Source organism: Symphalangus syndactylus, chromosome 14 (assembly GCF_028878055.3).
Source record: "Symphalangus syndactylus isolate Jambi chromosome 14, NHGRI_mSymSyn1-v2.1_pri, whole genome shotgun sequence".
NCBI lineage: Eukaryota > Metazoa > Chordata > Mammalia > Primates > Hylobatidae > Symphalangus > Symphalangus syndactylus.
In genome coordinates, this window is record NC_072436.2 from 112,421,233 (window position 1) to 112,448,061 (window position 26,829).

Consider the following 26,829-nt stretch of genomic DNA (forward strand, 5'->3'; position numbering starts at 1 on the left):
AAGATTTTTCATACCTTTTTTTTTTTTACACGTGGCTCTTTGTGGTGTCTATACAGTAAAAAAAAAAAAAACTCCAAAGAAAACAGGCATAATGGCTCGATTAGTGCATAAAAGGCAATTTCTTTATGCTTTTCTAATTCCAGTGTAGCTTTCAAATTCCTTGCATCACCATATCATTTTGAAGAATGGAAAATCATGTCCTAACAACCAACTTATTTCCTAGTCAATAGGAGGAGATGCAGTCCACCAGCATCCAGCTTCCACAGTAAACAAAGGCTGCCTGGCTGATAATTTCTTTTTCCCTGAAAAGTGCTCCACGGAGCTGAATAAACGCAGTTATGGGAAGCCAACTGGTGACATAAGTTAATTACTAACCTGTCACACAATCATAGAATGGTAATAATTTATTTTCACTGTTGCATTAACCATAAGTCGCTTTTTGCCAATGGGGTGTATTGGAGGAAAAGGCTCCAAGGCATACTGCTACTTGCTGTATAAGCCTATAGAAGGTGGTGTCAGTATTTCAGTTGAGGGATCAGATACAAACTGTGCCACGGCTTTTACCATGCATATCTTGGCTTCAGGAGAGGAAGAACTAGCAGGTGGGAATAACACTATCTTTCCTCAATAGGACTCTGAAACATTATCCAATTATTATAGATATAACTATTATTTTGATTTACCAGGACTTAATACATTGTAAATACTCTGGGACAATCCAATGTGATCACACATTCTTTAGAAACACTTATCGAAGTCCTTAATATGGGCAGACATTGTGCTAGGAACTAATTATATATTGCCCACCTGTTCTCTGTCTTCATGAAGTTTATAGCCTATCATCACAAGCTAATTGTCGGAGAGGAACACCTGCAGGCAAAATCTATGGGTCTAAAAGGGCCTGACTGCTGAACCAAGCCCCAATGTCCTTCTGAGAAGGCCGACTGAAATAAATGAACCGCATTTAGAAGCTAGCTGGTCTGTCTTCTCTTTCAGATAGCCTGATTGTTGTTCCTCTATTAACGAGATACAGTGATGTTCTGCTCTTTCTGTCAATATATATTTCTGCTTATAAGTCTCTCTAAATTCTAGTATGTCATTAATTTTATCAACCTTGGAATAGCTAGCTGGAATTGTCATCTTTTTTTTGAGACAGAGTCCCTCTCTGTCACCCAGGCTTGAGTGCAGTGGCACAATCTTGGCTCACTGAAACCTCTACCTCCCAAGTACTAGTGATTCTCCTGCCTCAGCCTTCTGAGTAGCTGGGACTACAGGAATGTGCCGCCATGCCCGGCTATTTTTTATAACATTTTTAGTAGAGACGGGGTTTCATCATGCTGGCAAGGCTGGTCTCAAGCTCTTTACCTTAGGTGATCCACCTGCCTCGGCCTCCCAAAGTGTGGGGATTACAGGCATGAACCACTGTGCCCGGCCTGGAACTGTCATCTTTTGACATGGGTAATTGTCATTAATTTATTAATTAATGATTGAAAACCAGTGAATGCTTTTAGGCACTCTCTCACACTTGTGAATATAAAATAGGGCCGGAAGTGGTGACTCATGCCTGTAATCCCCACACTTTGGGAGGCCAAGGCGGGTGGATCACTTCAGGTCAGGAGTTCGAGGCCAGCCTGGCCAATATGGTAAAACCCTGTCTCTACTAAAAATACAAAAATTAGCCGGGCACGGTGGTACCTGCCTGTAGTCCCAGCTACTCAGGAGGCTGAGGCAGGACAATCCCTTGAATCTAGGAGGCAGAGGTTGCAGTGAGCCAAGATTGTGCCACTGCACTCCGGCCTCGGTGACAGAGCAAAACTCTGTCTCAAAAAAAAAAAAAAAAAAAAAAAAAATTCAAAAATCGGCGTAAAGGATTTATACTGGAGGTTATTCCACATGGCCTTGTTCCATTGGGGCATTTTAAAGAGCTGTTCTTCTAGTGTTCTCACCAACTTCTTTCTACAAGCACCCTCTGGGGCTTCAGAAGTGACTATTTACAGAGTGGAAAAAGTAGCTGAGAATTGAAGAACTTTTAGAGAAAGTTTGTGGAGGGCATCAAGCTCCATGTCAATGTCACATCTCAACAACATACTGAATCTTTGACCCACACATCCCAGCTAATGCTCACCCGAGAAGAGCTGATCTGGAAGGCACTTCACAAGCTCCTCCTCTTTCTCCACCCTCAGTTAAAAAACACAGTGGTTAAGCAAGCTGCTTGCGGGTTTAGTCGGCCTGTTGCCATGTTCCCGGTCCACTCCATATTAGCAATGGAATATTTGGTTAATTACCTTCTCTAAAATTGCTCCCTCATCTGTAAAATGAAGACAATGACTTCACATGCCACATAAGAGGTTTGAGAGCCTCAAATAAGCCAACTAAGATACAGTGCCTCTTGTAGTACTTGGCAGATACTATACTTAGTGCATTTTCTTTTTGTCTTTTTTTCCCAAGACAGTTTCTCTCTTGTTGCCTAGGCTGGAGTGCAATGGCGTAGTCTCGGCTCACCACAACCTCCACCTCCTGGGTTCAAGCGACTCTCCTGCCTCAGCCTCCCGAGTAGCTGAGATTACAGGCACCCGCCATCACACCAGGCTAATTTTTGTATTTTTAGTAGAGACAGGGTTTCACCATATTGGCCAGGCCGGTCTCAAATTCCTGACCTCAAGTGATCCACCCACCCTGGCCTCCCACAGGGCTGGGATTACAGGCATGAGCCACCGTACCCGGCCAATACTCGGTGTACTTTAGCTGTGATGTGTTTCCCGAAGAGCACTGGTGTCTTCGCTTGGGGGAACTTATTTTGATTTTCTGAGCCCAGTTCGACGAGGGGCAATGTAATGCAGCAACAGCTTTGGATAACTGTGCCTAAACTGATACGTTCAAGTGGGCAGGCAAAATTGATTCTCATCTGATTGTTTCTGTATGAGTAAGACAACATGGCTATTAAAAGTAAGGCACTGAGAAACAGTTCTAGCTGTTTAGAAACACAATCTAGCTATTCCAGCAACATAAACGCCTGGTGCAAAGCAGGTTCCCAATCCATTTGTTCAAATGAAAAGGAAAAAGTTGAAGCCTGTGAATGACAAACAACAAATGAAGGAAGTTCCAAATATTAGGTCACACCACCACTTCCTTTCAAAGTGGTCACTTCCACCATTTATGTCAACAATCTAGTCTAAATTTGCAGGACAGTAGAAAAAAAAAGTGCACATGCCTTTTATAAACACCAATTTACAAATACCAGTGCTGTAAGCCATGCCTTCCCAAATTCCCCTGACCATTTTCTACAAGACACCCGAGAGTAGCACATATCTTTCTTGTTAACATTTCATGGAATCTTTCCATAAACATACGCTTGTTCTTGTCTTCCACATTTTGTCCTGTCACTGCAACAGATGGCTTTACACTGACGCATATGAAAATATTAAATACTTTATAAGCCTGTCGGAAATATAAAATGCCTTTGGAGGAACGAAAAGCTCAAGGATTAATGTAAAGCAGCCAAACAATATTCTGTTACAAACAGATACCTTTATGTTGTGAATGCAACGGACAACCAAGAATTCCACGTCTTCAATAGGTGGGGAGAAAGAGTGAGGGGTATTGAGTTTGCAATAGGAGAGATTTGGGCCATACCAAAAAAGCAGAACATACTGCTATTGAGAGCTGTTAAATATTACAGTGTGTAACCAAGGGAGGGTTGTGAAATCTACGTCTTGGAGATCCAAAAGCCATAAGAGGCATCCATCTGTCTGAAACGGCCAAATAAAGCAAGCTTAAAGTCAGAGCTGTGAGCTAAGGGATGATGAAGTCAGCTAGCTGATTATTCTATATACCCAATTTCATTTATTATTTATTTTCAGGGTGATATCAATAGATGTTTACTCTAAATGAATATTACTGTCTCAGCCAACCCATAAATTATGACCAACCGATCTACGAAAGTGGAGACATCATGTTATAGATGTCTGTCTGCCAGGAGCGGTAGCTCAAGCCTGTAATACTAGCACTTAGGGAGGCCAAGGCAGGGGGGAGGGGGGCGGTGGATGACCTGAGGTCAGGAGTTCGAGACCAGCCTAGGAAACATGGTAAAACCCCATCTCTACTAAAAATACAAAAATTAGCCAGGCATGGTGGGGGGCACATATAATCCCAGCAATTTAGGAGGCTGCGGCAAGAGAATCGCTTAAACCCAGGGGACAGAAGTTGCAGTGAGCCAAGATCTCACCACTTCACTCCCGCATGGGTGGAAGAGTGAAACTTCATCTCAAAATAAATAAATAAATAAATAAACAAAAGAAAGTGGGGACATTGATTAGTGGTTAAAATGAGGGGTTCTCCAGCCAGACCGACTACCTCTAAGTGGTGATGACTATTACTTAACCATTTTGTGCTTGGTGCTTCCTCCATAAGTAAGAATAGTAGTACATACTTCATAAGGCTGCTCTGAGGACAAATGAGTGAGCATACATAACAGGCTTAGAATACAGCCTGGCATATGGTGAATGCTACATAAATGCTGGCTATTCTCTGCATTTAGTGCCGTGTTTATGTAAAAAGAAACATTAAGACATGGGTACAATTTTATTTTTTTCCTTGTATTGGTTTGTATGCAACTGGCATTGACTTCCAATGGGTGCAACATATTGATGTGTTCCATAATACGCATAAATCAAAGATCGCCAAAGCTCATTCCTGGGCATTTATCCCAGAGAAGTGAAACTCGCGGTCACGCAAAAACCTATCCACAAATGTTCAAGACAGCTTTATTTGTGATGGTCAAAGCCAGCCCACATGTCCTTCAACAGGTGAATGGTTAAGCTGTGGTACTTATATATACCATGCAAAATTACCAATGCAACAATGTAGGTACAACTCCAGGGAATGAAGAGTCAGTAAGCCCATCCCAAAAGTCTAAGCACTGTGTGATTCCACTTATATACCATTTTTGAAATAACAAAGTTTTACAAATGGAAAGCAGACTCATGATCCACAGGGGTTAGGAACAGGGGCGGGTGGTCGCGAGAGATAGCTGTGGTTATATAAATGGAACCTCAGGATGGAACTGCTCAGTACCTTACCTGTGGCAGTGGACACAGAAACCTACACATGATGAAGTTATGCAGAACAATATATATACATGCAAATACGTGCAAGTAACCTTAGAGAAATTCAAATAAGGTCAGTGGATTGCGGCCATGCCAATATCCTGGATATGATGTGATACTACAGTTTGCTAAAACATTACCACTAGAGAAAAGTGTACAAGAGATCTATCTGTATTTTCTTACAACTGCGTATGCTACATGTATCTCTGTAAAAATTTCAATTAAGAATATTGCCAAAGCCTAAATGCAGATGAAGAATGAAAGTTTTCAATACACTGGAATGATCGCCAACCTCCTCTCTGTATCTTCTGGTATACAAGAAAATACTACTCATTAAAAATCACGCTGATGCTACTGTAGATGTGTTATGAAACTATTTAATAAAAAATGATGATTTCTTGTACTTAACATTGCATAGTTTATACTGATTATTTCTAGCTTTTGTATATTCAGTTGGCGTGTTTAAAGGAATTGAAATCTGCCGAGTGAAGTGCACAGGTTTCTGAAGCAATCTGAACAGCACCTGCCTTTCTCTGAAGTGTTTTATTATTCTGAGTCAGGCCAGCTGAATTTCCCAAGGTATGAAGTTCAGTTTGAGATAAAAATATTTTATCTGCCCTTACAGCAAATTGAAAGGCTATATAAAGGGTTTTGTTATTGCAGTGTTTTCATAAATATATAGTAAACATCTTTCACAGTGGGAAATTCAGCACAAAATACAATTTTCATACACAGCTATTCATGTGGCTTGCACAGGAAGATGAAATGACCCAGAGATGAATAAAAAAAAATAGTACTGTATACAACTTTTAGCAGCCTACGGTCCCTGACAAACACACGCAGCTGGGAGGATAAGGATCATGATTTTGCAGTACCAGCGATGAATGACAAGTGTGTACAGCAACAGGGAAATTTGATTTTCTTCTGTGGCCAAACCATTACTGTTAACACTTAGATTTATCATTTTTAGGAAATTCCAACACCCCACCACCCCATTCCAGAGAGGATACTGACCCCAAACCTTAACCAAAACATAACTGTGAATCAAATGATTTTCAGTTTTATCTTTTCTAAGGCTCAAATACATTTTCAAAGCAATTTAGGTTGCCTATGTCTAACACAGATATCTATGTTGATATCTAAGCTGATCTATATCAGCTCAGGGGTAAAGTGATCACAGGTTGTTTGCAAAATTGAAGCTTTTCTTTTAAGTATTTTTTAATTATCCAAGTAGGGCATCTTTGCTGAAAATCACAAAGAATAAAGGTGCAATCTTAAAAGCAAAAGCTCCATCTCTTCCCTGCCCCTCTCTTAGTCATACTGCACAGCTACAACAAAGATAATCACTGTTCGTAGTCCCCTCATTATCTTTTGCAGTATTGCCCTCTACGTAAAACAACTGCATGTGTATGTTTGCTTTCTAACAAAGTTTTTCAAACAGATTTCTGAGTTTTGGGCTCTTCCTCACTCATAACATCTTAGATGTAGTTTTATATCCAGGCAAATCCACTTCATTCCTGCAAGGGTCCTTGACCTCCAATCCCCCGCCTTAGGTATTTCGTCTGCTCCAGTTTCCTTCTGACTGTTCACAATGCTGCAGTGAACCAAGCTGCATCTTCACAAACTTGAGCGATCACATAGATTCCAGAGGCAGAAAGGCTGGGTCAAAAGTACATACTTATTTATTTTTTATTTATTTTTGAGATGGAGTCTCACTCTGTCACCCAGGCTGTAGTGCAGTGGCGTGATCTCGGCTCACTGCAACCTCTGCCTCCTGGGTTCAGGCCATTCTCCTGCCTCAGCCTCCCGAATAGCTGGGACTACAGGCGCCCGCCACCACACCTGGCAATTTTTTGTATTTTCAGTAGAGACGAGGTTTCATTATGTTTGCCAGGCTGGTCTTGAACTCCTGACCTCATGATCCTCCTGCCTTTGCCCCCTAAAGTGTTGGATTACGGGCGTGAGCCATTGTGCCCAGCCTACTTTTTTAAAATAAAAATTCCCAAATAGTCCTCTACAGAAGAAGATACTATTCCACATTCCAACAGTGTATAAAATGCCTGTTTCATCAACAAATTGTTTTCCAATACAATATATAAAACTTTCATATATACAAGCAAAACTTTCACACACCCACACACACTTTCATATACTTGCTATTTATATTTATTTTTCCAAAACCTATATTCATGTCCTTTGCCAATTTGTCTTCTCCATTATTATTCAGCCTATATGTCTACTCATCTATCCATTCATCCACCCATCCGCCCATCTACCCAAAATATCCAGCCACTTGCATAATTTGCCAAGATGATAAGAAGTTTAATCTAATGGGAGAGTTATAGGAAATTCCTATAGCTAAATAAATCTCTTCATCTACATCAGATTCATTTTTCACCAGTGTTAGAACCATGATTCGTATAGCTTTGGGCCAAAAAAAAACGGGGAAAGGGACTTTGAAGCCTCAAAGCTTCACATTTGATTAGCAGCCCTTTTACTCACTAGCTGTTGGTAACCCTTGAAAAATCATCCCAAGTTTCAGCCTTCCCTCATGAACCCTGGGTATAACAACCACATCTGCCTCATAGGGCTGCTGGAAATATTCAGGCCAATAATGCACATCTGGGAATTAGTACAGTGTCTAGCTTATTGCAGGCACTCAATAGACAGTATCGGTAAGAAGGATAATGATGTGCAATTCCATATACTGAACAATTAGCTAATGCGTTACAACAAAATCGGGTTTCTTTCTCTATCAGCAGCAGAATTTGAATCCTGAACCACTTATAACATTGATGTAACTTCTATATGTTTAGATTCCTAAGAGAATTTCACAATCAAGACTGGGCAGAAATTCACTGAGTGTTGGGTACACTCTTTTTAATGGCATACAAGGTTTATCACTAGTTTTCTTTATTTCTAAAAGGAGACTCACGTTAAGATGTGGAAGTATTCCATATTCTTCCGGATATGGAATTAAAATGGCTATTTTAAATCCAACTTACCATTCTTTCTTTCATCAATTAAACTATATATAGATATATAGCTTAACTATATATCTATATATATAGTTTACATATATAGACTGTATAGACTATGTAGCTTATAGTCTATACATATAAGTTACATATCTACAGCTTAACTATAGATATAACTATATATACACGTATAATTTAAATTTTAGTATTGCATACTAATAGTATCTACAGAACTTTACTGGGTAGTCTTGGCTATGTGGGTTCATCTCATTTATTTTACCAATGAACAACAAATTCTGGTTTCATTTTAAATCATTTCCTGAACCAACACTTAGATGAAATAGGTATTGCACAAAAGCCAATTCGATGAACTGTATTAAAAAAGGACATTTGAAGATAATGGATCCAACATCAGTCTTTTGACAGTTCTGAAATGGGATTCACTCTTTGCTTTCTTTGTTCAAATGTGAGTTTATTGGTCCTGAAATATAAAGAACAGTAATGGTTTCCACTTCCAGCCCAGTTCCTAAACTGTCTCCAGGCTGGGAGGAGGTAGCTCAAGAGCCCTTTTCGAGACTTTAATATCGCTCCATGACCAGACACGAGTTGTTCATGGGTGACCCTTTCTTTCTTGTATAAAAAAATCCGTGTCCTGCCTCAGGTAAAATGCAGTCCATACTTGTAAGTTGTGATTAAGCATCTCTGAGCTTTTTGCAGGGCAATAAATAGTAAGCAGATACCTATGCCTAACACTTAAGTAATGTACAAATATAGATTGGTAAGCTGAGGACAGGTGGTATGAAACTGACGCCTGTCAGACCTTATTTCCCACCACGGTGGCTTGTATTCGAGATGTGAGACATTTTCAGATACAAACCCATACATCTCCTTGATAAGAAATTTTGAAAAATACAAAATGTTCCATCCATGCACTCATTTATTCAACTGAAGCTCATTGAGCCTCTCTACTTCTGCCTTGGTTTTCTGGATATTCTGGTATGTATTTAATTGCATACTTGCAAGATCTTTTTTTCCCTTCTAAAGCAGAATAAAATGTGTCAAACTGGCATTTATATTTAAAAATATACTTAAGTTGTTTTTCTTTTCATAGCATTTGCTATTCACTAAAAACTCAACTGAGACTGAGATAGGCATGGTCATTCCCGTGGCCTAAAGGCGGGACAACAAACAGCCTGGCATTAGCTGAGATCAAGCTGGGAGTCAATGTACTCACCCACCTGGCACAGACCACATAGGGCTCTCTAGAACATTTTAAGAGCATCAGAAAGCAAAGAGTTAAGTTTCTTGAAGACACCTTAGGAGATCCAGTTAAAGAATTTCTCTATTTTTCCAACATGACAATTAAGTAGGGAATACAATGGAGATCACTCATCCTGCAAATTGTGCCCTCCTGTACATTAGTGTTTCCCTTTGGTGGCTTTTTTGTTGTTGTTGGAGATGGTCATAGTAGAGAGAAGTCACAAGACCTCCTGACCCAGGTGAAGTGCATATACGGGAGTATTTAAATAGCAACATAAAAAGCTGTGAGCATTTTCACTTATGCTCTTTCAAAAACAGGTAAGTCCGTTTTCTTCATCAACCACTCCAAAATGAGACTAAAAATGTCTTTTGTTTCAAAACCCGGGTGAAGATGGTGCCTCAATGCTTAGGCTTCTGTACATTTAGAAGCTCAAATTACTAAAGTACTTGAGAAAGTGGCTAGGAACAGACTTTGGAGTTTAAATCCCAGCTCTGCCACTTAGAAGCTGTGTGATCTCATACAGATTACTCAACTTCTCTGGATGCCTGTTCCCTCTCTGTAAAAAGTAGATAAAGACAATAACAATCTCCTAGGCTTATCTTAAAGATTCAATGAATTAATATTTTAAAGCATTTGCAACAGTGCTCGGCAAATACAAAATACTATTTAAACAAATAAACCAATAAACCTATGTGCCAAACCTTTACAGACAAGAGGAAAATAATGCCATTTGAACACTGAGGGAAAAGAAGGACCATACGGGAAGGTTGTTAGAATTGCTCTTCCATTATTCATTTAGTGACGTTACATTTCTCTTCTAGTGACATGAGTACCAAGGAAAGAATCTCACTTTCCAGCACTTGTCGTACTAAAGAGTAAGTAAATCGGAAAAAAATAGGCACTTTAAATCACAATGACCCATGCCATATTTATAAAGAAAGATGTTCCCAGGAAGCAGCTCTAACAATTTTAGTGTCAGACTGTAAGGAAATAAAGACTGTCTGATTTTACATCATGATCCTATTCACAGTATCCAACCAGAGATTTTAAATGTTTAATAATTGAACTACACATACCTTCTCCCCTCTCTTGAAAAATCAGACCAGGTTTAAATTAGGCTATCACTGATATTACCTAGGGTATAATTACTCAGCTGTGGCACTGTTGGTTTGGGGCCAGGTAATTTGTTTTTGTTTTGCAGGAGGCAGTCATCCTCCCACAAGGAAACAAAAACTGTCTTCAAAATGTTGTTAAATATTGTCATGGGTTAGGGGAGGAAATTGTTCCTGTTTGAGAACTCCTAACCTAGTGTATCTCTTAAGTACCCGTTATGTGTAAACAAATTCTAAATGCTAAATTCTAAACTCAGATTAATAAACTTCAATGATATCTTAGCATATTGGAATCAGAAAAATTTGGAGTCTAATCACTTTTTCTAATTATAAAAAGTCTTGAAAATTGTTTCTCCATCTCTAAATTAGGCATCGTAATACCTATCTTGCAGAGTTGTAAGAACAGAGAAAATACACAGAAGCTCCTCGTCCAATGTCTGATGTGCAGAGGGAGTCGGTAAGGGCCCAGGAAGAAATCGGCATTGTATTGTTACTGCTGTTTCTGTTGACAGGTTATCACATCCTCATCCGCATCATTTTAATAGAAATGGAAGACCTGTACTTACACATTCAGCTAACCACAATAAATCCAACTAGTACTTACATCTTCTTTGCAGGCAACAACTGATTTCCTCACAACTAGAAACTGCAGCTAAACAACAAAGAAGCACATCCACAGTACTGTGGCAAATGCAGATGCAGAATTATCACGAAGAGAAAAGGAAGGGCTGGCAGAGGCCTTCCTCATATACAGCCCTTTAGGGGTCTTCTCTGTAAAACAAACACTGGGCAAATAGTGCACCTTGATTTGTTTGGTTGTTGCTGTCTTTGTGTGTTGGATTGAAAGCATGGAGTAAATGGTGCTGGGAGATGAGTTTTTGAGTATATATTTGTGTCTGTGTACACTCTGTGTGTGAACAAGTTAATTCAAACCAGGTTAGAAAACTTAACGAATGAACCAAAAAGTACAGATAATTAAGGTGGCTGGTTTTGACTGCTAATTAGTGTGTAAGAAAAAAGGACCATTTTAAATAACAGGGAGAGATTTGGCTCATTAGATAAACATGAATCTAGAATTCCAGACATTAGGAATAGAGAAAAAGCAATAAACATGCTCACCACTGCATAATATTTTATATTTTTTTTCTTAAACATATCACTGCCATCTTTGGAAGCTGAAAACACTAGTTCTACTATAACTGTATCTTTTCTTGAAAAGTCTTTCCTGGCCTTCATGACATTGGACCTTGCTGACAGATTCTTCACTATCGGTAAATGCTAAGAAACTAACCACTGCTCTTTTCTTTTAAACCCAGCCAAAATAATATCAGGAGAACTTGCAAGCATAAAATTATGTTACAAATATCCAACTGATCCTATTTACATTTCCTACATCAAAGCATTCAGACATCATAAGCAAACGAGAAATGGGGACCCTCCCAATACCCTATAGGTTATGCAAGCACCTCACCAGAAACAACACTTTGAAATTTTTATGGAGCAGGAAAAATTGGAAGCATATTAATCTAGGCAGTGAAATTGGGCTTTCTGTCATTTTTAATTGCTTGAATTCATAACCTAGTTTTGCTGAATCAAAAACGAGTTGCTGTAGCTGACATAAGCTGTTTCGGCCTTTTGGGCGCACACACACACACACACACAGAAACCCCACAACTTACCGAAATGCCACAACTTTTCACAGAAACTTTATTTAGCTTAATAAAAGCACACCCTGAAAACTGTCTGGGACATTATAGTTGCTGAATAATTTGATATGCGATGTTTTCCAAACCAGACACTGTGTGTTTAATGCTGACTTTTAAAGGCATTTTATCTTTCTCTTGGTGCCGTGCAGAGGGGGTTCAGCAGGAATCCTAAATCCTTGAGACTGCTATTCTGATTATGTATGATTTAATTAAAATCAAATTATGCATGAGAATGCATAATTGTAAAATTCTTCTCTTTTGCTCCTGTTGACTACTGCTCATAATACACACAAACACGCAACCCTGCAAGAAAATCAAAGAAAACAAAAAGAGCAAAAACGCACGCCCATAAATGCAAACAAAGATTTGATACTTTAACACACTCCAAAGTTTTTGGATCCATAACAAAGTAAAGTCTAAAATGCCAAAAAAAGTAAAATTAAGGGTCCATGCTTTTTCCTCCTCATTCATTTTTATGTTCGTCGGAAAATCAACACAAGATGCAGATTGCAGTCTCATAGAAAGGACTTTTAATCCCAATAGAATTACTTTCCAGGAACTTAGGCCAACTCCCTTTGATAACTTTGAGACTAACACACGTGAAGTTTTTAAAATAAAAGCAAAAAGTTAAACCCAACTAAGTTTAATTAATAATAATCGTTTTATTATTAGTTCAGAAATCTTCTTCCTCTTTTAGATGACTTTTCATTTCACCAGATTACCACTCTGCTCAAAATCTAATATAAAAATTATAAATTTAGGCAGAAAACAAGACCAACTTTGTTCTTCACTAGATGTTGTAATATTTATTTAGCTCAAGATTGACCCATTCAAGCAGGTTGTCCTAATCAAATCAAAGACAACAATGAGGAGTGCGTACCTGGATTCTCAAAATATAAGTCATATATATCAATTAGTGTCATAAAATATAACAATATATTTCCAAAATATTGCAACTATAGTTTATAGGAAGGCAATGAATGCTAAAAAAAAAAAAAAAAAAAAGCCCTTCACTGAGATCTACTTCAGCTTTTGTATCATACTCCTAGTAAAGAGAAGGGAAGAAAAAGAAAAATACTTAGCTAGTCCTTTTTAAGAACAAAAAGGAACACAATGTCACACAAAAAAGAAAAACTACTTTTGTTATACTTCAATTACCTGGCCCATAAGTCAGCGCTGATAGTTATTTCTACCAAGTCTTGAGTAAATACAGATTAAAATGAATCCAGAATCTAAAATTAAGACAAGTGATAGGGAAAACAGAAGTTTGAAGGATAAGATTTTAATAGATAAATGTAAAAATATGCTTAGTCCAATAATGTCATGAGACAGAATGCACTTTCATATAATCCCTCAATTTGTGGTAACAGAAAAGATTCTACTCTTTTCGCATAGTAAAAGCATTTTCTAAGAGTCTAGTTGCTTGGTTAAAATGAAATGACAAAAAAAGTTTGAATATTCACTTTTTATAAGATTGATGTACAGTGGAATTGCCTAATACTAAAGAATTCTTGCAGGTGAGTGGAGAATTCCAGAAAGAAAGAAAAAAAAAGAAAGAGAGAGAGAAAAAGAAAGAAAGAAAGAGAGAAAGAAAACAGGCTCTGGTGATCCTCCAGCATGCAAAACATTTGTTAAAGTGTAGCAAAGATACCTAAAAGGTTTCTGTGCACCAGGTAAAACAGTAAAGACAGAAAGATGGAAAGAAATACAGATAGATGAAAAAAAATTGGAGAAGGAGGAAGAAATACCCAGAGGGAAACCAAGAGAGAGAAGAGAAAAGGGGTAAGACAGGGAGGGAGGAGCTCCTTCTACATGTCCCCCTACCTCACTCTTCAGATAAACAATTCCCTCTTCATAACCTCTGAGTATTCTAATAGAGGGGAGGCATCACACGTGTGGGAAGTGTGTGGGCAGATAAGACTTGGAAAATCTTGCTTCTTACATGAAAAGCCTAGAGTCCTGTGGGCCTGATTGGCAAGCAGCTGTTGCTGATTGACTTCCATTCACTTACTTGACAAACAATCCTCTTCAAACTTAATCATAGCAAACCACAAAGGCAAGTTACTCCATGCCACAAACACCCTTCTACTCACACTCCTTGGATTTTCCAGCACACATTTTGATCAAAAAATAGGGAACACTGTGGAGAAAGATGTTCCAATTTGAAACCAAACAATTTACTACCCAGCTACCCTAATAGGATTACACAATCATTTTTGCCTGCTTCAGCAATAAACCACATTCATTTCTGTGTAACCAAAATTGAAACCACGTCAACAATGAGAAAATTCTTCTACGTGAAGACACTCAGAAAGTGACTCTCTTAGCAAATAATTTCATAACGTTTTACTAGGGTGACACTGCCAACAAAACTTTCGGATTCACAATTCCGCTTGGAGCCCTCTTAAGTAGGAAGGTGGAAAACGCAGCTCTTTTGTCAAAAGAAATAATAAAACCCCCAATTTCTCCATAATCTGAAAATAAGGGCTAGAGGGATGAGCTGTGCTTGAGAGGCTAGGTGATCCTTGTAGACTGATGGATGTCACATTCGACACTCTGTATATAATATATTCTTTAAATGCATAACAGTTCATTCCATCACTTGAGAAGGCAAGGTACATTTCTCCCATTTGCTCTCAGAAGAAGGCAACTCTTATTCCATGTCATAAAATGGTACAGAGCTTATTTCTCAAGTCGAAGTGTATTCAGTACTGTCAATTAAATCTCTCTTCCATGGGAATCAAGCAGAGAAGATAGAGTACACCAGCGCAACTAGCATGGTGGACATGTTTACACAGACATGCAGCGCATATGCTCACACTTGCACACACATGCTCCCTTGCAACGTTAGCATGCCAACTTCGCAAAAGCACGACCCATCTGGCCATTCATTTCATAAACCTCTCATTTCCAGAGCCGCGCATCTCTTGCAAAACCATGGCTAGCCTGTTGGGACTTTTACATCGGTTCTTAATAAACGCTTATTCATCTCTGGGAATAAAGTTAAACGGAGCCAATGAGCATTGGCAAGGAAGTTGCCCACTAACTTCCAGTGGGTAAAGAAAATCGATGCATCTCCGGGCTCCCCAATCCCTCTAAACTCCCCCTCGCCCTCTCCAAGTGTCCAGACCACCCCCACCACCGGGCGCCCAGGGCGAGCCCTGAGCTCAGTCTCCGAGGTCCCCGGAGCTGGAGCTTGGCTTACATACCGCGTCCCATTCACGCGCTGCAAACGCAGCCTCATCCTTCCATCTCCGGTTTGGGTTTCCCGGATTCCATCCACGGCCAAGTCCCCTATTCTAATCAGCAGCCCCGGAGGCGCACACGCCGCCACCGTCTCTGCGTTAACGTTGGACAGCGGCTGACGGCTGCTCCTCTGCCACAGGCAGCCAAAAATGTCAATTTGCACACTCCTCCCCCTGTCGCCCGCCCCCGTCCCTCTGCAACCCCCTCCCGCGGAGTCAGTGGGCTTCAGGAAGCCTCTGCAGAAGCTGCCTGGTCTCTCCCTCCCTCCCTCCTTCTCTCCCTCTTTCTCTCCTTCCCTCCCTCTTTCTCTCCTTCCCTGACAGTGTTTTACAGTCTTCTTCGCTGGTCTTACCTGAAGGGCATCTCCCACGACTGCAATTAGCTGCCAAGATTTCATTGTCGGCTGCAAAGTGCCTCCTGTTTCCTCACCGGGAGAACACAGCACGGGAGAAGTCCGAGGCAACAGCAAACGGCACCCACGTGCTAGCAATGTAAATGACTCCAGTCATCTGTCGTGCGCGCCGCGCGCCTTCGCTCGCCCGGGCTGCCTGGCACGGCCGCCAGCAGGTGCAGAACACCCCGAGCGCGCGGGCGCGAGAGCGAGCAGCCCGTGCAAGGAGGCAATCAACACCCGGGCGCACACAAAGGGAGGCCACGGCGGCGCCCGCGCCCGCGCCCGGCTTCCCCGGCCGGCCTCGGCCTCTGTCCGCGCCCAAACGCTCGCCAAATTAGACGCCCAATGTTTTTGCAAAGTCTTGAAGCTGGGGGAAGGCAGTGGATACTGGGGCTGCGTGGGTCCGGCCCCCACGGGTCGGAGGCACTTGGAAAGCTCCCAGCTGCCGGCGGTTATCTCGCTGCTCCTCCTCTCTCTCTCCCGCACGTGTCCCTTCCCTTGTTCTTTCAGGCATTAAATATGTACCACATGACAGAATAGGGCACCTTGCACGGTCCCCTGAGTCCGCACTTGACAACCAATTTTAACTCACGAGCAATCAAATGTCTAAAGGCGGATATAAGCACTCCCAATTACTTACGCTACTCCTGCATTATTCAAAATGTCCACGGGACAGTATTTATGACTTCCAATATGCTACTTCACCTAGAAATACTAGTAAAAAATCGAAGACCTCAGCACCGCGCCCCCAGCCTCGCCTCCCGCCCCAAACAGCTAGGCTTTCATCCTATTTCCTCTCCGAGAAGCAGCTGCACTTTATTTAGGAGTGAAGCTTTAGGATCTCAACTCTTTTTCCACGTTACGTACTAAATGAGAATGCGCTGAGGTTTTAGCCTGCTTTTAGGAGGAAAACAACTGTCGTCTCTGTTGAACTTTAGAGATCACCTTTTAAATATGTTTACCTTGAATAATAATATCATCAAAGTAATTCTCCTGTTATTTTCCCAAGAAGTTCTCATGGATCTATTTCGCTTGTGTGTGTGTGTGTTTTTTTTTTTTTAATAGGAATGAGTTACACAGGTTCTACCTATCTTCAGCTTAAGTGCTGATTTTGGTAGGGACCAAAAAATTGATGGGCTGGGAAAATGACTCTTTTGGATATAGAAAAACTAGTTTGTTCTTTTTCCTTTCTCTTCACAGTTAGAACTGCAAGCTGTATGCACTAAGATGGCTTTGCTATCTCAAGCACTTATTTAAATAGGAAGGATCTAAATGGGAAAGAAAATTTAATATACATATATCCCTCCTATATTTGATCTACAAAGAGTGAAATATTCATTGGCTTCCTGTGTCCTTCTTGGATACTTTATTTGAGTTAGAAGCCTTGTATACAACTGATTAGGATTTTATGCATTGGTAAGCAAATTTTAAAATGCTAATAAATCTTTCAAATATGTTCACATTTGTTACAACTCCGTATCTAGAGGCAATATTTCAAGTGTTTTTTTTTTAACATGCCAATTCCTTATGTAACCATCATCCATCTTTGTCATACCAGGAACAAAACGAGGACGGATTTTTTTTTCTTCTGTGCATTAAGCGTGTTTTTAATATGATATTAACACAGTGTTTAACTTTCTCCTTGCAGAGTTAAGAAAATTCTATTTGTGTTCTCTCTGTCTGTCTTTCTTACAGGATTAGTGACATTTCAAGGATGCTGAGATAACCATAAGGGAAACCTTATTTCACTATAATGATGCCATGAAGAATATGCTCTACTCCCTACTATTTTTAAAGTTAACTTCTAATGTTATCTTGTACGATCCCCTGACACATTTTCCAACAGCAGCAGGTAAAATGGCAAAAAGGGGTTTAAATTTTCTCTTATCCAGAACCCTGTACAATTACAGAGATTCACACCTATAGAGTATTATTATTATCCCAGCACACACTGGCATCCTCAGTGGAATAATTTGATTCACAAATCAGTTCACAAAAGCAAGGTTATAGGAAGGGACGCATGGTGTGGGTGGCCGATGGAAAGACAGCAAGCCCTAATTACAACCCCATTGTCCCCGTGTTCTCAGCACATGTGGCCATTTAATCACAGAGTGTGACAACCTTGGCAGATGTTGCCAGACCTGGTTATTGATATAAATTGCCATTCTCATGTGCAAGGGGCACAGCAAAGAGTTAAAACCATGTCTGCAGCCACCCAAAGGGACATGAAGGCCCACATTTACAGCTGCAATTACAAGGCAAGATGATACAGAGAGGAGGTTGTTTTCTTGCTCCCACCCCATAAGTAAAACAGCAAGGGATGCAACCTCCCAAACCAAGAGTGGCAGGAGAGTCCCCATGAGCACTGTAAACTGATATTATTTCTCTGGAAGCTGATTTACTAGTACCTATCAAAATGGAAAATGTGCATACCCTATTATCAAATGGTTCTACTTCTAATGTCTGTCCTAAAAAACATGCACAAGATATGTTTGTGGATATGTTTGGATATAATTGCTATTGCTTGTGATACAGGATGGGGTTGCGGGGGGAGGCAACAGACTAAATATCCATCTAGCATTAAAAATATAGCATATCATATGACGAAATACTATATAGCAGTGAAAAGAATCAAATAAAGCCACATATGAATACCTCCATTGCTATATAGACATGAATATGTAGGAACAGAAATAAAAATACCCACTATAAGGTACAAATATATACACAAATATTTCTCAGCAAAAATAAATTGCTGAGATAAAAACACAAGTTTTAAATGACTTCTACACTTATGACACCATTTCTGAAAGAGAATGCACTAATATAATATTATAGGTTTTCTGTAGATATATAAATATTTGTGAATGTACTGGGAACAGTCCAAAACAGAAGATGGCCAACTACAGCCAAAGAATCGAACTCAGCCATTCTCTGTTTCTGTATAGCCTGCTAGCTAAAAATGGTTTTGATATTTTAAATAGTTTTTAAAAGTCAAAAGAAGAAGAATATTTCGTGATGTGTAAAAACTGTAGGAAATTCTAATTTCAGCATCCATGAATGAGGTTTTATTGAAACATAGCTATGCCCATTTGTTTATGGGTTGCTATGACTGTCTTTATCTACAAGTGCAGAGTTGAGTGTCTGTGAGACCCAGTGGCCCAGGAAGTCTAAAATGTTTACTCCCTGGCCCTTTACATGCATATAACATATACACATATAACTTGTTTTAAGTGAAAAGTGTGTATGTATATATATTCTATAAGTTATACATGTGTACACGTGTATCACTTTTAAAAGCATAAAGCCAATACATAAGTGTTCTCTTACAAGAAGAAAAGGAGCTCTTAACCTCAAGTAAAAACTAGTCTCCTCCCTCTTTCCCTAGAGATGATACTATTATGAATTTGAGTCCCATTTTTCTAGACCAGTGATTTTTTTTTTTTTTTTTTTTGAGATGGAATCTTGCTCTGTCTCCCAGCCTGGAGGGCAGTGGCACGATCTCAGCTCACTGCAACCTCTGCCCCTGGGTTTAAGCAATTCTTGTGCCTCATCCTCCCGAGTAGCTGAGATCATAGGCACCCACCACCACGCCCACCTAATTTTTTGTATTTTTAGTAGAAACGGGGTTTCTCCATGTTGGTAAGGCTGGTCTTGAGCTGCTGACCTCAAATGATCCACCTGCCTCAGCCTCCCAAAGTGCTGGGATTAGAGGCATGAGCCACCGCGCCTGGCCTAGACTGGTGACTGGTGAACTTTTTTCTGTAAAAGGTCATAATTCCTATGTGTCGAGGGGAGAAACCAGGTGGGAGGTGACTGGATCATGGGGGCAGTTTCCCCCATGCTGTTCTTATGATGATGGGTGAGTTCTCATGAGAGCTGACGGTTTCACGGTTTTCTTTTCTTTTGTTTTTGAGACGGAATCTCCTTCTGTCACCCAGGCTAGAGTACAATGGTATGATCTCAGCTCACTGCAACCTCTGCTTCCCAGGTTCAAGTGATTCTCCTGCCTCAGCCTCCCGAGAAGCTGGGACTACAGGTATGTGCCACCAGGCCGGGCTAATTTTTGTATTTTCGGTAGAGACAGGGTTTCACCATGTTGGCCAGGCTGGCCTTGAACCCCTGACCTCAAGAGATCTGCCTGCCTCAGCCTCCTGAGATCTGATGGTTTTATAAGGCAGTTCCGTGATCTTGCTGGCTCTCTTTCACCTGCCGCCATGTAAGATGTGTCTACTTCCTCTTCCACCATAATTGAAAGTTTCCTGAGGCCTCCAGAACTGTGAGTCAATTAAACCTCTTTTCTTTATAAACTACCCAGTCTCAGATATGTCTTTATAGCAGTGTTAGAACAGACTAATACAGTATGTTAAACTTTTAAACTTGTATACACACATAGACACAAACACACACATACACAGACATGCCTCATTTTATTGTCTTTCACTTTATCATGCTTTCCAGATATTGCATTTTGTACAAATTGAAGTTCTGTGGCAACCTTGTGCTAAGCAAGTCTGTTGGTGCCACTTTTTTTCAGTAGCAAGTGCTCACTTTATGTTTTTGTATCACATTTGGGTAATTCTCACAATATATCAAACCTTTTCATTATTACTAAATCTGTTACTGTGATCTGTGATGAGTGATCTTTGATGGTACTATTACAATTGTTTTGGGGTGCCAAAAACTGTGCCCATATAAGACGGCACACTTAATTGATAAAGATTATGTGTGTTCTGACTGTTCCACTGACAGGGCATTCCCCCAGCTCACTCCCTTTCCTTGGCCTCCCCATTCCTTAAGGTACAACAATCTTGAAATTAGACCAATGAATAACCTTACAATAGCCTCTAAGTGTTCAGGTGAAAGGAAGGGCCACATACCTCTCACTTTAAATCAAAAGCTAGAAATGATTAAGCTTCACGAGGAAGAGACTTTTAAAGCTGGGACAACGCCTGTAATCCCAGCACTTTGGGAGGCCAAGGCAGGTGAATCACAAGGTCAGGAGTTCGAGAACAGCCTGGCCAACATGGTGAAACCCTGTCTCTGCTAAAAATACAAAAAAAAAAAAAAAAATTAGCTGGACGTAGTGGCAGGTACCTGTAATCCCAGCTACTTGGGAGGCTGAAGCAGGAGAATTGCTTGAACCTGGGAGGCAGAGGTTGCAGTAAGCTGAGATCACGCCACTGCACTCCAGCCCAGGTGACAGCAAGAGACTCTGTCTTAAAAAAAAAAAAAAAAAAAAAGCTGGGACAGGCCAAAAGCTAGGCCTCCTGCACCAACTAGCCAAGCTGTGAATGTAATGAAAAAGTTATTACAGGAAAGTAAAAGTGCTACTCCCATGAACACACTACTAATAAGTAAAACAGCCTTGTTGCTGGTGTGGAGTATTAGCAGTTTGGATGGAAGATCAAACCAGCCACAACATTCTCTTAAGCCAAAGCCTAATCCAGATCAAGGCTTTAATCCTCTTGAATTCTATGAAGGCAGAGAGAGGTGGGAAAACTGCCAAAAAAAAAAAAAAAAAAAAAAAAGTGTGAAGTTAGCAGAGGTTGGTTCATGAGGTTGAAGGTAAGGAGGAGTCTCTGTAACATACAAGTGGAAGGTGAAATGGCAAGTGTTGATGGAGAAGCTGCAGCAACTTACCCTGAAAATCTAGCTAAGATCACTGACGAAGGTGGCTACACTAAATGACAGATTTTCAGTGTAGACAAAACAGTCTTCTCTTGGAAGAAGATGGTATCTATAACTTTCACAGAAAGAAGTCAACACCTGGCTTCAAAGCTTCAAAGGACAAGCTGACGCTCTCCTTAGGGGCTAATACAGCTGGTAACTTTAAATTGAAAGCAAGGCTCATTTACCATTCTGAATCTCCTAGGGCCCTTAAGAGTAACTCTAAATCTACTCTGCCTATGCTCCAGAAATGGAAAAGGACATCTGTTTATAGCATGGTTTGCTGAATATTTTAAGCCCACTATTAAGACCTACTATTCAGAAAAAGATTCCTTTCAAAATATTACTGCTCATTGACAACATACCTGGTCACCAGAAAGCTCTGATGGAGAAGGACAAGGACATAAGTGTTCTGTTCGTGTCTGTTAATGCAATATAGGTTCTTGCAGCCAATGGATCAAGGAGTAATTTTGATTTCCAGTCTTATTATTTAGGAAACATATCTCATAAGGTTATAGCTGCCATAAACAGTGATTCTTCTGATGGTTCTGGGCAAAGTACAGTGAACAGCTTCTAAAAAATATTCACTTTTGAGATGCCATTGAGAACATTCAAGATTCATGGAAGGTGGTCAAAATAGCAACATTAACAGGAGTTTGGGAGAAGTTGATTCCAACTCTCAAGAATGATTTTGAAGGGTTCAAGACTTCAGTGGAGGAAGAACCTGGACATGTAGAGAAAATAGCTAAAGAACTAGAATCACAAGTGGAGCCTGAAAAGGCAACTATATTGCTGCAATCTCATGATAAAACTTTAACAGATGAGGAGTTGCTTCTTATGGATCGGCAGAAAAAGCGGGTCCTTGAGATGCAATCTACACCTAGTAAAGATACTATGATCCTTGTTGAAATGGCAACAAAAAATGTAGAATATTACATACACTTAGTTGATTAAGCAGTAGCAAAGTTTGAGAGGATTGACTCCGATTCTGAAAGAAGTTCTACATTAGGTAAAATGCTGTCAAATAGCATCAGGTACTGCAGAGACATATTTCACGAAAGGAAGAGTCAATCCATGTGATAAACTTCACTGTTTCCTCATTTTAAGAGATTGCCACAGTCACCCCAACCTTCAGCAACTACCACAACTACCACTCTGACCAGTACAAAGCCACCAAGAATGAGGGAAGACCCTCCACCAGCAAAAGGATTAAAATTCACTACAGGCTCAGATGATTGTTGTCATTTTTATTTTAGCAATAAAGTCTTTTTGAATTGGGGTATGCACGTTATTGTTTAGATACAATGCTATTGCACACTTAATAGATTACAGTATGGTACAAAAAGCACAGCTTTTATATGCACTGGGAAACAAAAAATAGTGTGACTCCCTTTATTATGATATTTACTGTATTGCGGTGGTTTGTAATTGAACCTACAGTATCTCCAAGGTGTGCCTGTACATCTATAGGTCTCGCTTTAAGTGTAAAAGATGTGGATTTACTATTTTTTTAAAGTGTATGTGTATGTCTCTACAGATATTTGTAGACACACACCCCTGGAAGAAATCATACAAAATGGGTAGTATTTGCTAGTGAGATTACGGGTGCTTATTGTTTTCTTCTTTGTCATTTCCTGTATTTCTCTATTTTTCAAACAGATATAAATATAAGAAAAGGGTGGAGCTCCTGGCCATGTGAGTGTCGATGACTGACATTGTACCAATAACATTTTTCTCACCTGGGAACTGCCTGTTCTCTTCAAATGCTGGATGATAAAACCTTCAAAAAGAAAAGCATCAAGGTTTGGTTTATGCCCACCTAACATTTCTGGAAAACTCCAGCATCTAATTGCTTCTTCACACGGGGAAAAAAAGACGGTAAGCCTCAATGCACTAAAGATTTTTATAAAAATCAATCTTATCCTTGAAGTAAAATGCGATGCAGATTATCCTTTCTGCTAGAAGTTATGGTAATGACCTACTGAAATATGCCTCACAATACAGTAATATTGCTTCTTTACCAGTTTGAAAATATTTTCCTGTAGAAAAGCACAAAGCAAGCTCCATCTAAAAAAATAAAATTACATAGCAACCACATTGGAACTTTGCAGGATTAGAACACTAGGACCTACTGATTTTCTTTGTCCTGACACCTAATAATCCAGTTACATTAAGAAAGGTGAGCTTAATGAAGCATATTGAGATGGGAGAACATACGATTTACAGTGGACTTGTGGTTACATTTCTAAATGAATCCCATTAGCTCTATATTGGTTGCTGGTAAGTGACCACGTTTGCTAATAGACAAATGCATGAATCACCGGGGCATATTTTCAAAGCATTCTCTACAAAATGGTTCACCTTACAAATTTAAACAAAGACCAGGTGAATGACCCTCATTCCTGAAGCTTAGCAGACTTCCTTTAAGCAAGAAACAGAATTATTGCAACTGAATATCCTTTCCACCTCCTCATAATTTGGCATGCACATATAGCCTCATCTTTGAGATGGCAGGAATCGAGCACACTGCTGACAGGAATATTCTTCTAATAGCATTACAACAAATATTGTTTTCAATGTGTTTTATAATCATAAAACCTATGAGTGTTTTTTGTGGAAAGTTTAGGAAATTTCAAAAAGCACCAGAAAAGGTAACATTATTTTACCACCCAAAGAGAGCTCCAAGTACTATTTTGTTGGAAGTCTATCCACTTCAGACATTTTCTACTGCATGTATAACTAAAACATTATAAGCACACAATTGGGATGCTACTGTATAGGCTGCCTTCATCTTTTGCACTTTGCAATGCATCATGAACATTTTCTGCTGTAAGGACAAAAAATTTACAAGGTCAGTTTATGTATTCCACTCTAATGATACACAGTTTCTCTTTACCCTATGTTAAATAACACTGCAATGAACATTCTTGTCCCTGATGTTATGAGATTTTCTCTGTACCTTATCTCAGGGTAAATACCTAGAAGTGAAGCCGATGAGTCAAAAAAGTGGGCACCATATTTAAGTTTTTAGATCTAAGGAACCAGAATCCTAGAAGCTTACATGAATCCATATTCCCAGCAGCAGTATGAAAGGGAACTCATCTCACCACGAGAACAATTTTTGGCCAACTTCTTTCTCTTTCAATAACCATTTCCCTGGCTGGGTTCCCTCGCCTACCCACCTGCCCCACTTGGGGCACCACACTGTCCCATGCTAAATTAGCATAGAACAGCCCAGACATAGAAAACAAAGGTGGTGATGAGGAGCAATTTAAATCTAAGCTTATTTAACATAAGTGGCTAGTGGCTGCCCATTTTGTCTTAATTGCCTTTTAAACTAAAATCAATGTTAAATTACCTGAACAACAGCTTCTGCACAATTGCAAACTGAAAATTCTTTAAGTGCCTCCTCAACAGCCTTTGGCTCCCGTTCGGGCGACTGACAGGAAAAGAGTCTTTTTCCTCTTCACCATGTTATAGCTTTGGACCATGGGATATAACTAAAGGGTCCTGAAAACCGACGCCATGTCCTCTGTGGGATGAATTACTATTCCCTCACATCAAAATGGGATTAAAGTGTTCGAAATAGAATCTGGATAATAAAAATTGGAGAATAGTACTATGATGTCGCCATCCTTTTCCCTCCCTTCTTTCCTTCCTTTTTAATTTTCCCTCCCATCAAGGATAGACTGCATACACAAATGGACACTGGCAAGACCATATAGAAAAAGAGAAATCTGACCCACAGTTTGCAGCAACCAGCCCAGGAAACCAGCTTGTTGTCTACAGGAAGCCAGCCTGCTATCCACAAGTCACGATTCAAGGAAGTCAGATTACTATCTCTAGTAACTGGTCCAAGAAGCCAAACAAAAATCCACTGGCTCAGAAACAATCAGGACTAGATTCGTAACTGACAGCTTTCCTAATTTTTGTCCCCACCTGCAACTTAGGACCAATCAGAGAAAGCCAACTACGTGCCCTAACCAATCACAAGGAACATCCCTTTCTACTTGGCCCGTCTGCAGCTTCCCCACGCAAACAGCCTCTCGCCAGGCCATATCTGAAGCTGTCCCTTTATTTTTCTACTATAAAATTTTCCTACTCCTCTGCCTGCCTTTGAGTTTCTGCCAAAATGCAAGTGAGGATGGCTGACTCCTTGCCATAGCAAGCTCTGAATAAATAGCCTCTGTTTATTTTTATTTAGTTGGTCTTTATTTCTGCAATAAAGATCAACCAAATAAAAATAAACAGAAGCTATGGTTTTTGTCAACAGGATAAACAAAACAAGAGCCTTCATGTAGCTTATGTTCTAGTGAGGGAGACAGATAAGAAACAAGAAGATGGGCCGGGCGCGGTGGCTCACGCCTGTAATCCCAGCACTTTGGGAGGCCGAGGCGGGTAGATAACGAGGTCAGGAGATCCAGACCACCCTGGCTAACATGGTGAAACCCCGTCTCTACAAAAAATACAAAAAAAATTAGCTGGGCGCAGTGGCGGGTGCCTGTATTCCCAGCTACTCAGGAGGCTGAGGCAGGAGAATGGCGTGAACCTGGGAGGCGGAGCTTGCAGTGAGCCGAGATCGCGCCACTGCAGTCCAGCCTGGGCGACAGAGCAAGACACTCCGTCTCAAAAAAAAAAAAAAAAAAAAGAAAGAAACAAGAAGATGACACATTTTTGCAACTGTTGGGTGGGAAATAGTCTTGTGATGAAATGAGGGTGAGTCAATGCAGATAAATACCTTTGATAACATGCTAGGGTTGTCAGCATCCATTATTGCATGAACTGACTCCTTTCGTTTAGTTCAAGGATTAATTGAGCACTTGCTGTCTGATTTGCACTACAGAACTACAAAAATGAGGCAGACACGTACCCTGCCAACAAAAAGCCTCGGAGGGTGATCCATGTTCACTAATCACCAGAAAACAAAATAGATAAGTAGGCAGGGCTAGAAAAAAAAGATTCAGGATAAGAGCTGTGAGAGCCAAGAGGCAGGAGGGAAATTTTATTTCCATGTGTTGCAGGGCATCCTGGGGTCCCGGGGCAGAAGACTAGGGGTACATAGGGATAGGTACATAGGTAATCATGGGTGTTCCTGTCTGTTATACCAGCATAGATCTTGTAAAGGTGGAAGAGTTTCACTTGGAGATATCCCTATATGATCATGCTATCTTCCTCACAACAATTCTCCCTTGAGGGTCCTAAATAAGAAACTGGGCCAGGCACAGTGCTTTATGCCTATAATCCCAGCACTTTGGGAGGCCGAGGTGGGTGGATCAAATAAGGTTGGGAGTTTGAGACCAGCCTGGGCAACACGGTAAAGCCCCATCTCTACTAAAAATACAAAAAAATAGCTGGGC

General features: G+C 40.2%; 1 protein-coding gene across 20 annotated transcripts in view; it reads right to left on the reverse strand.

Moving 5' to 3' along the window:
* The window catches only part of RBFOX1 (RNA binding fox-1 homolog 1), a 2,507,416-nt gene that overhangs the window by 1,222,270 nt on the left and 1,258,317 nt on the right, over window positions 1–26,829 (reverse strand). For 2 of the 20 annotated variants that reach the window (XM_055240506.2, XM_055240474.2), the window contains exon 1: window positions 15,761–16,828. The exons of 11 other annotated variants lie outside the window; for them this stretch is intronic. In XM_055240506.2, coding sequence (XP_055096481.1) covers window positions 15,761–15,805 — 45 coding nt within the window. In that variant the 5' untranslated portion in view covers window positions 15,806–16,828. Of the gene's footprint in view, window positions 1–15,371; window positions 15,646–15,760; window positions 16,829–26,829 lie in introns of those variants that run through there. 7 more of the 20 variants (XM_055240509.2, XM_055240486.2, XM_055240495.2 and 4 more) reach the window with 7 other exon arrangements.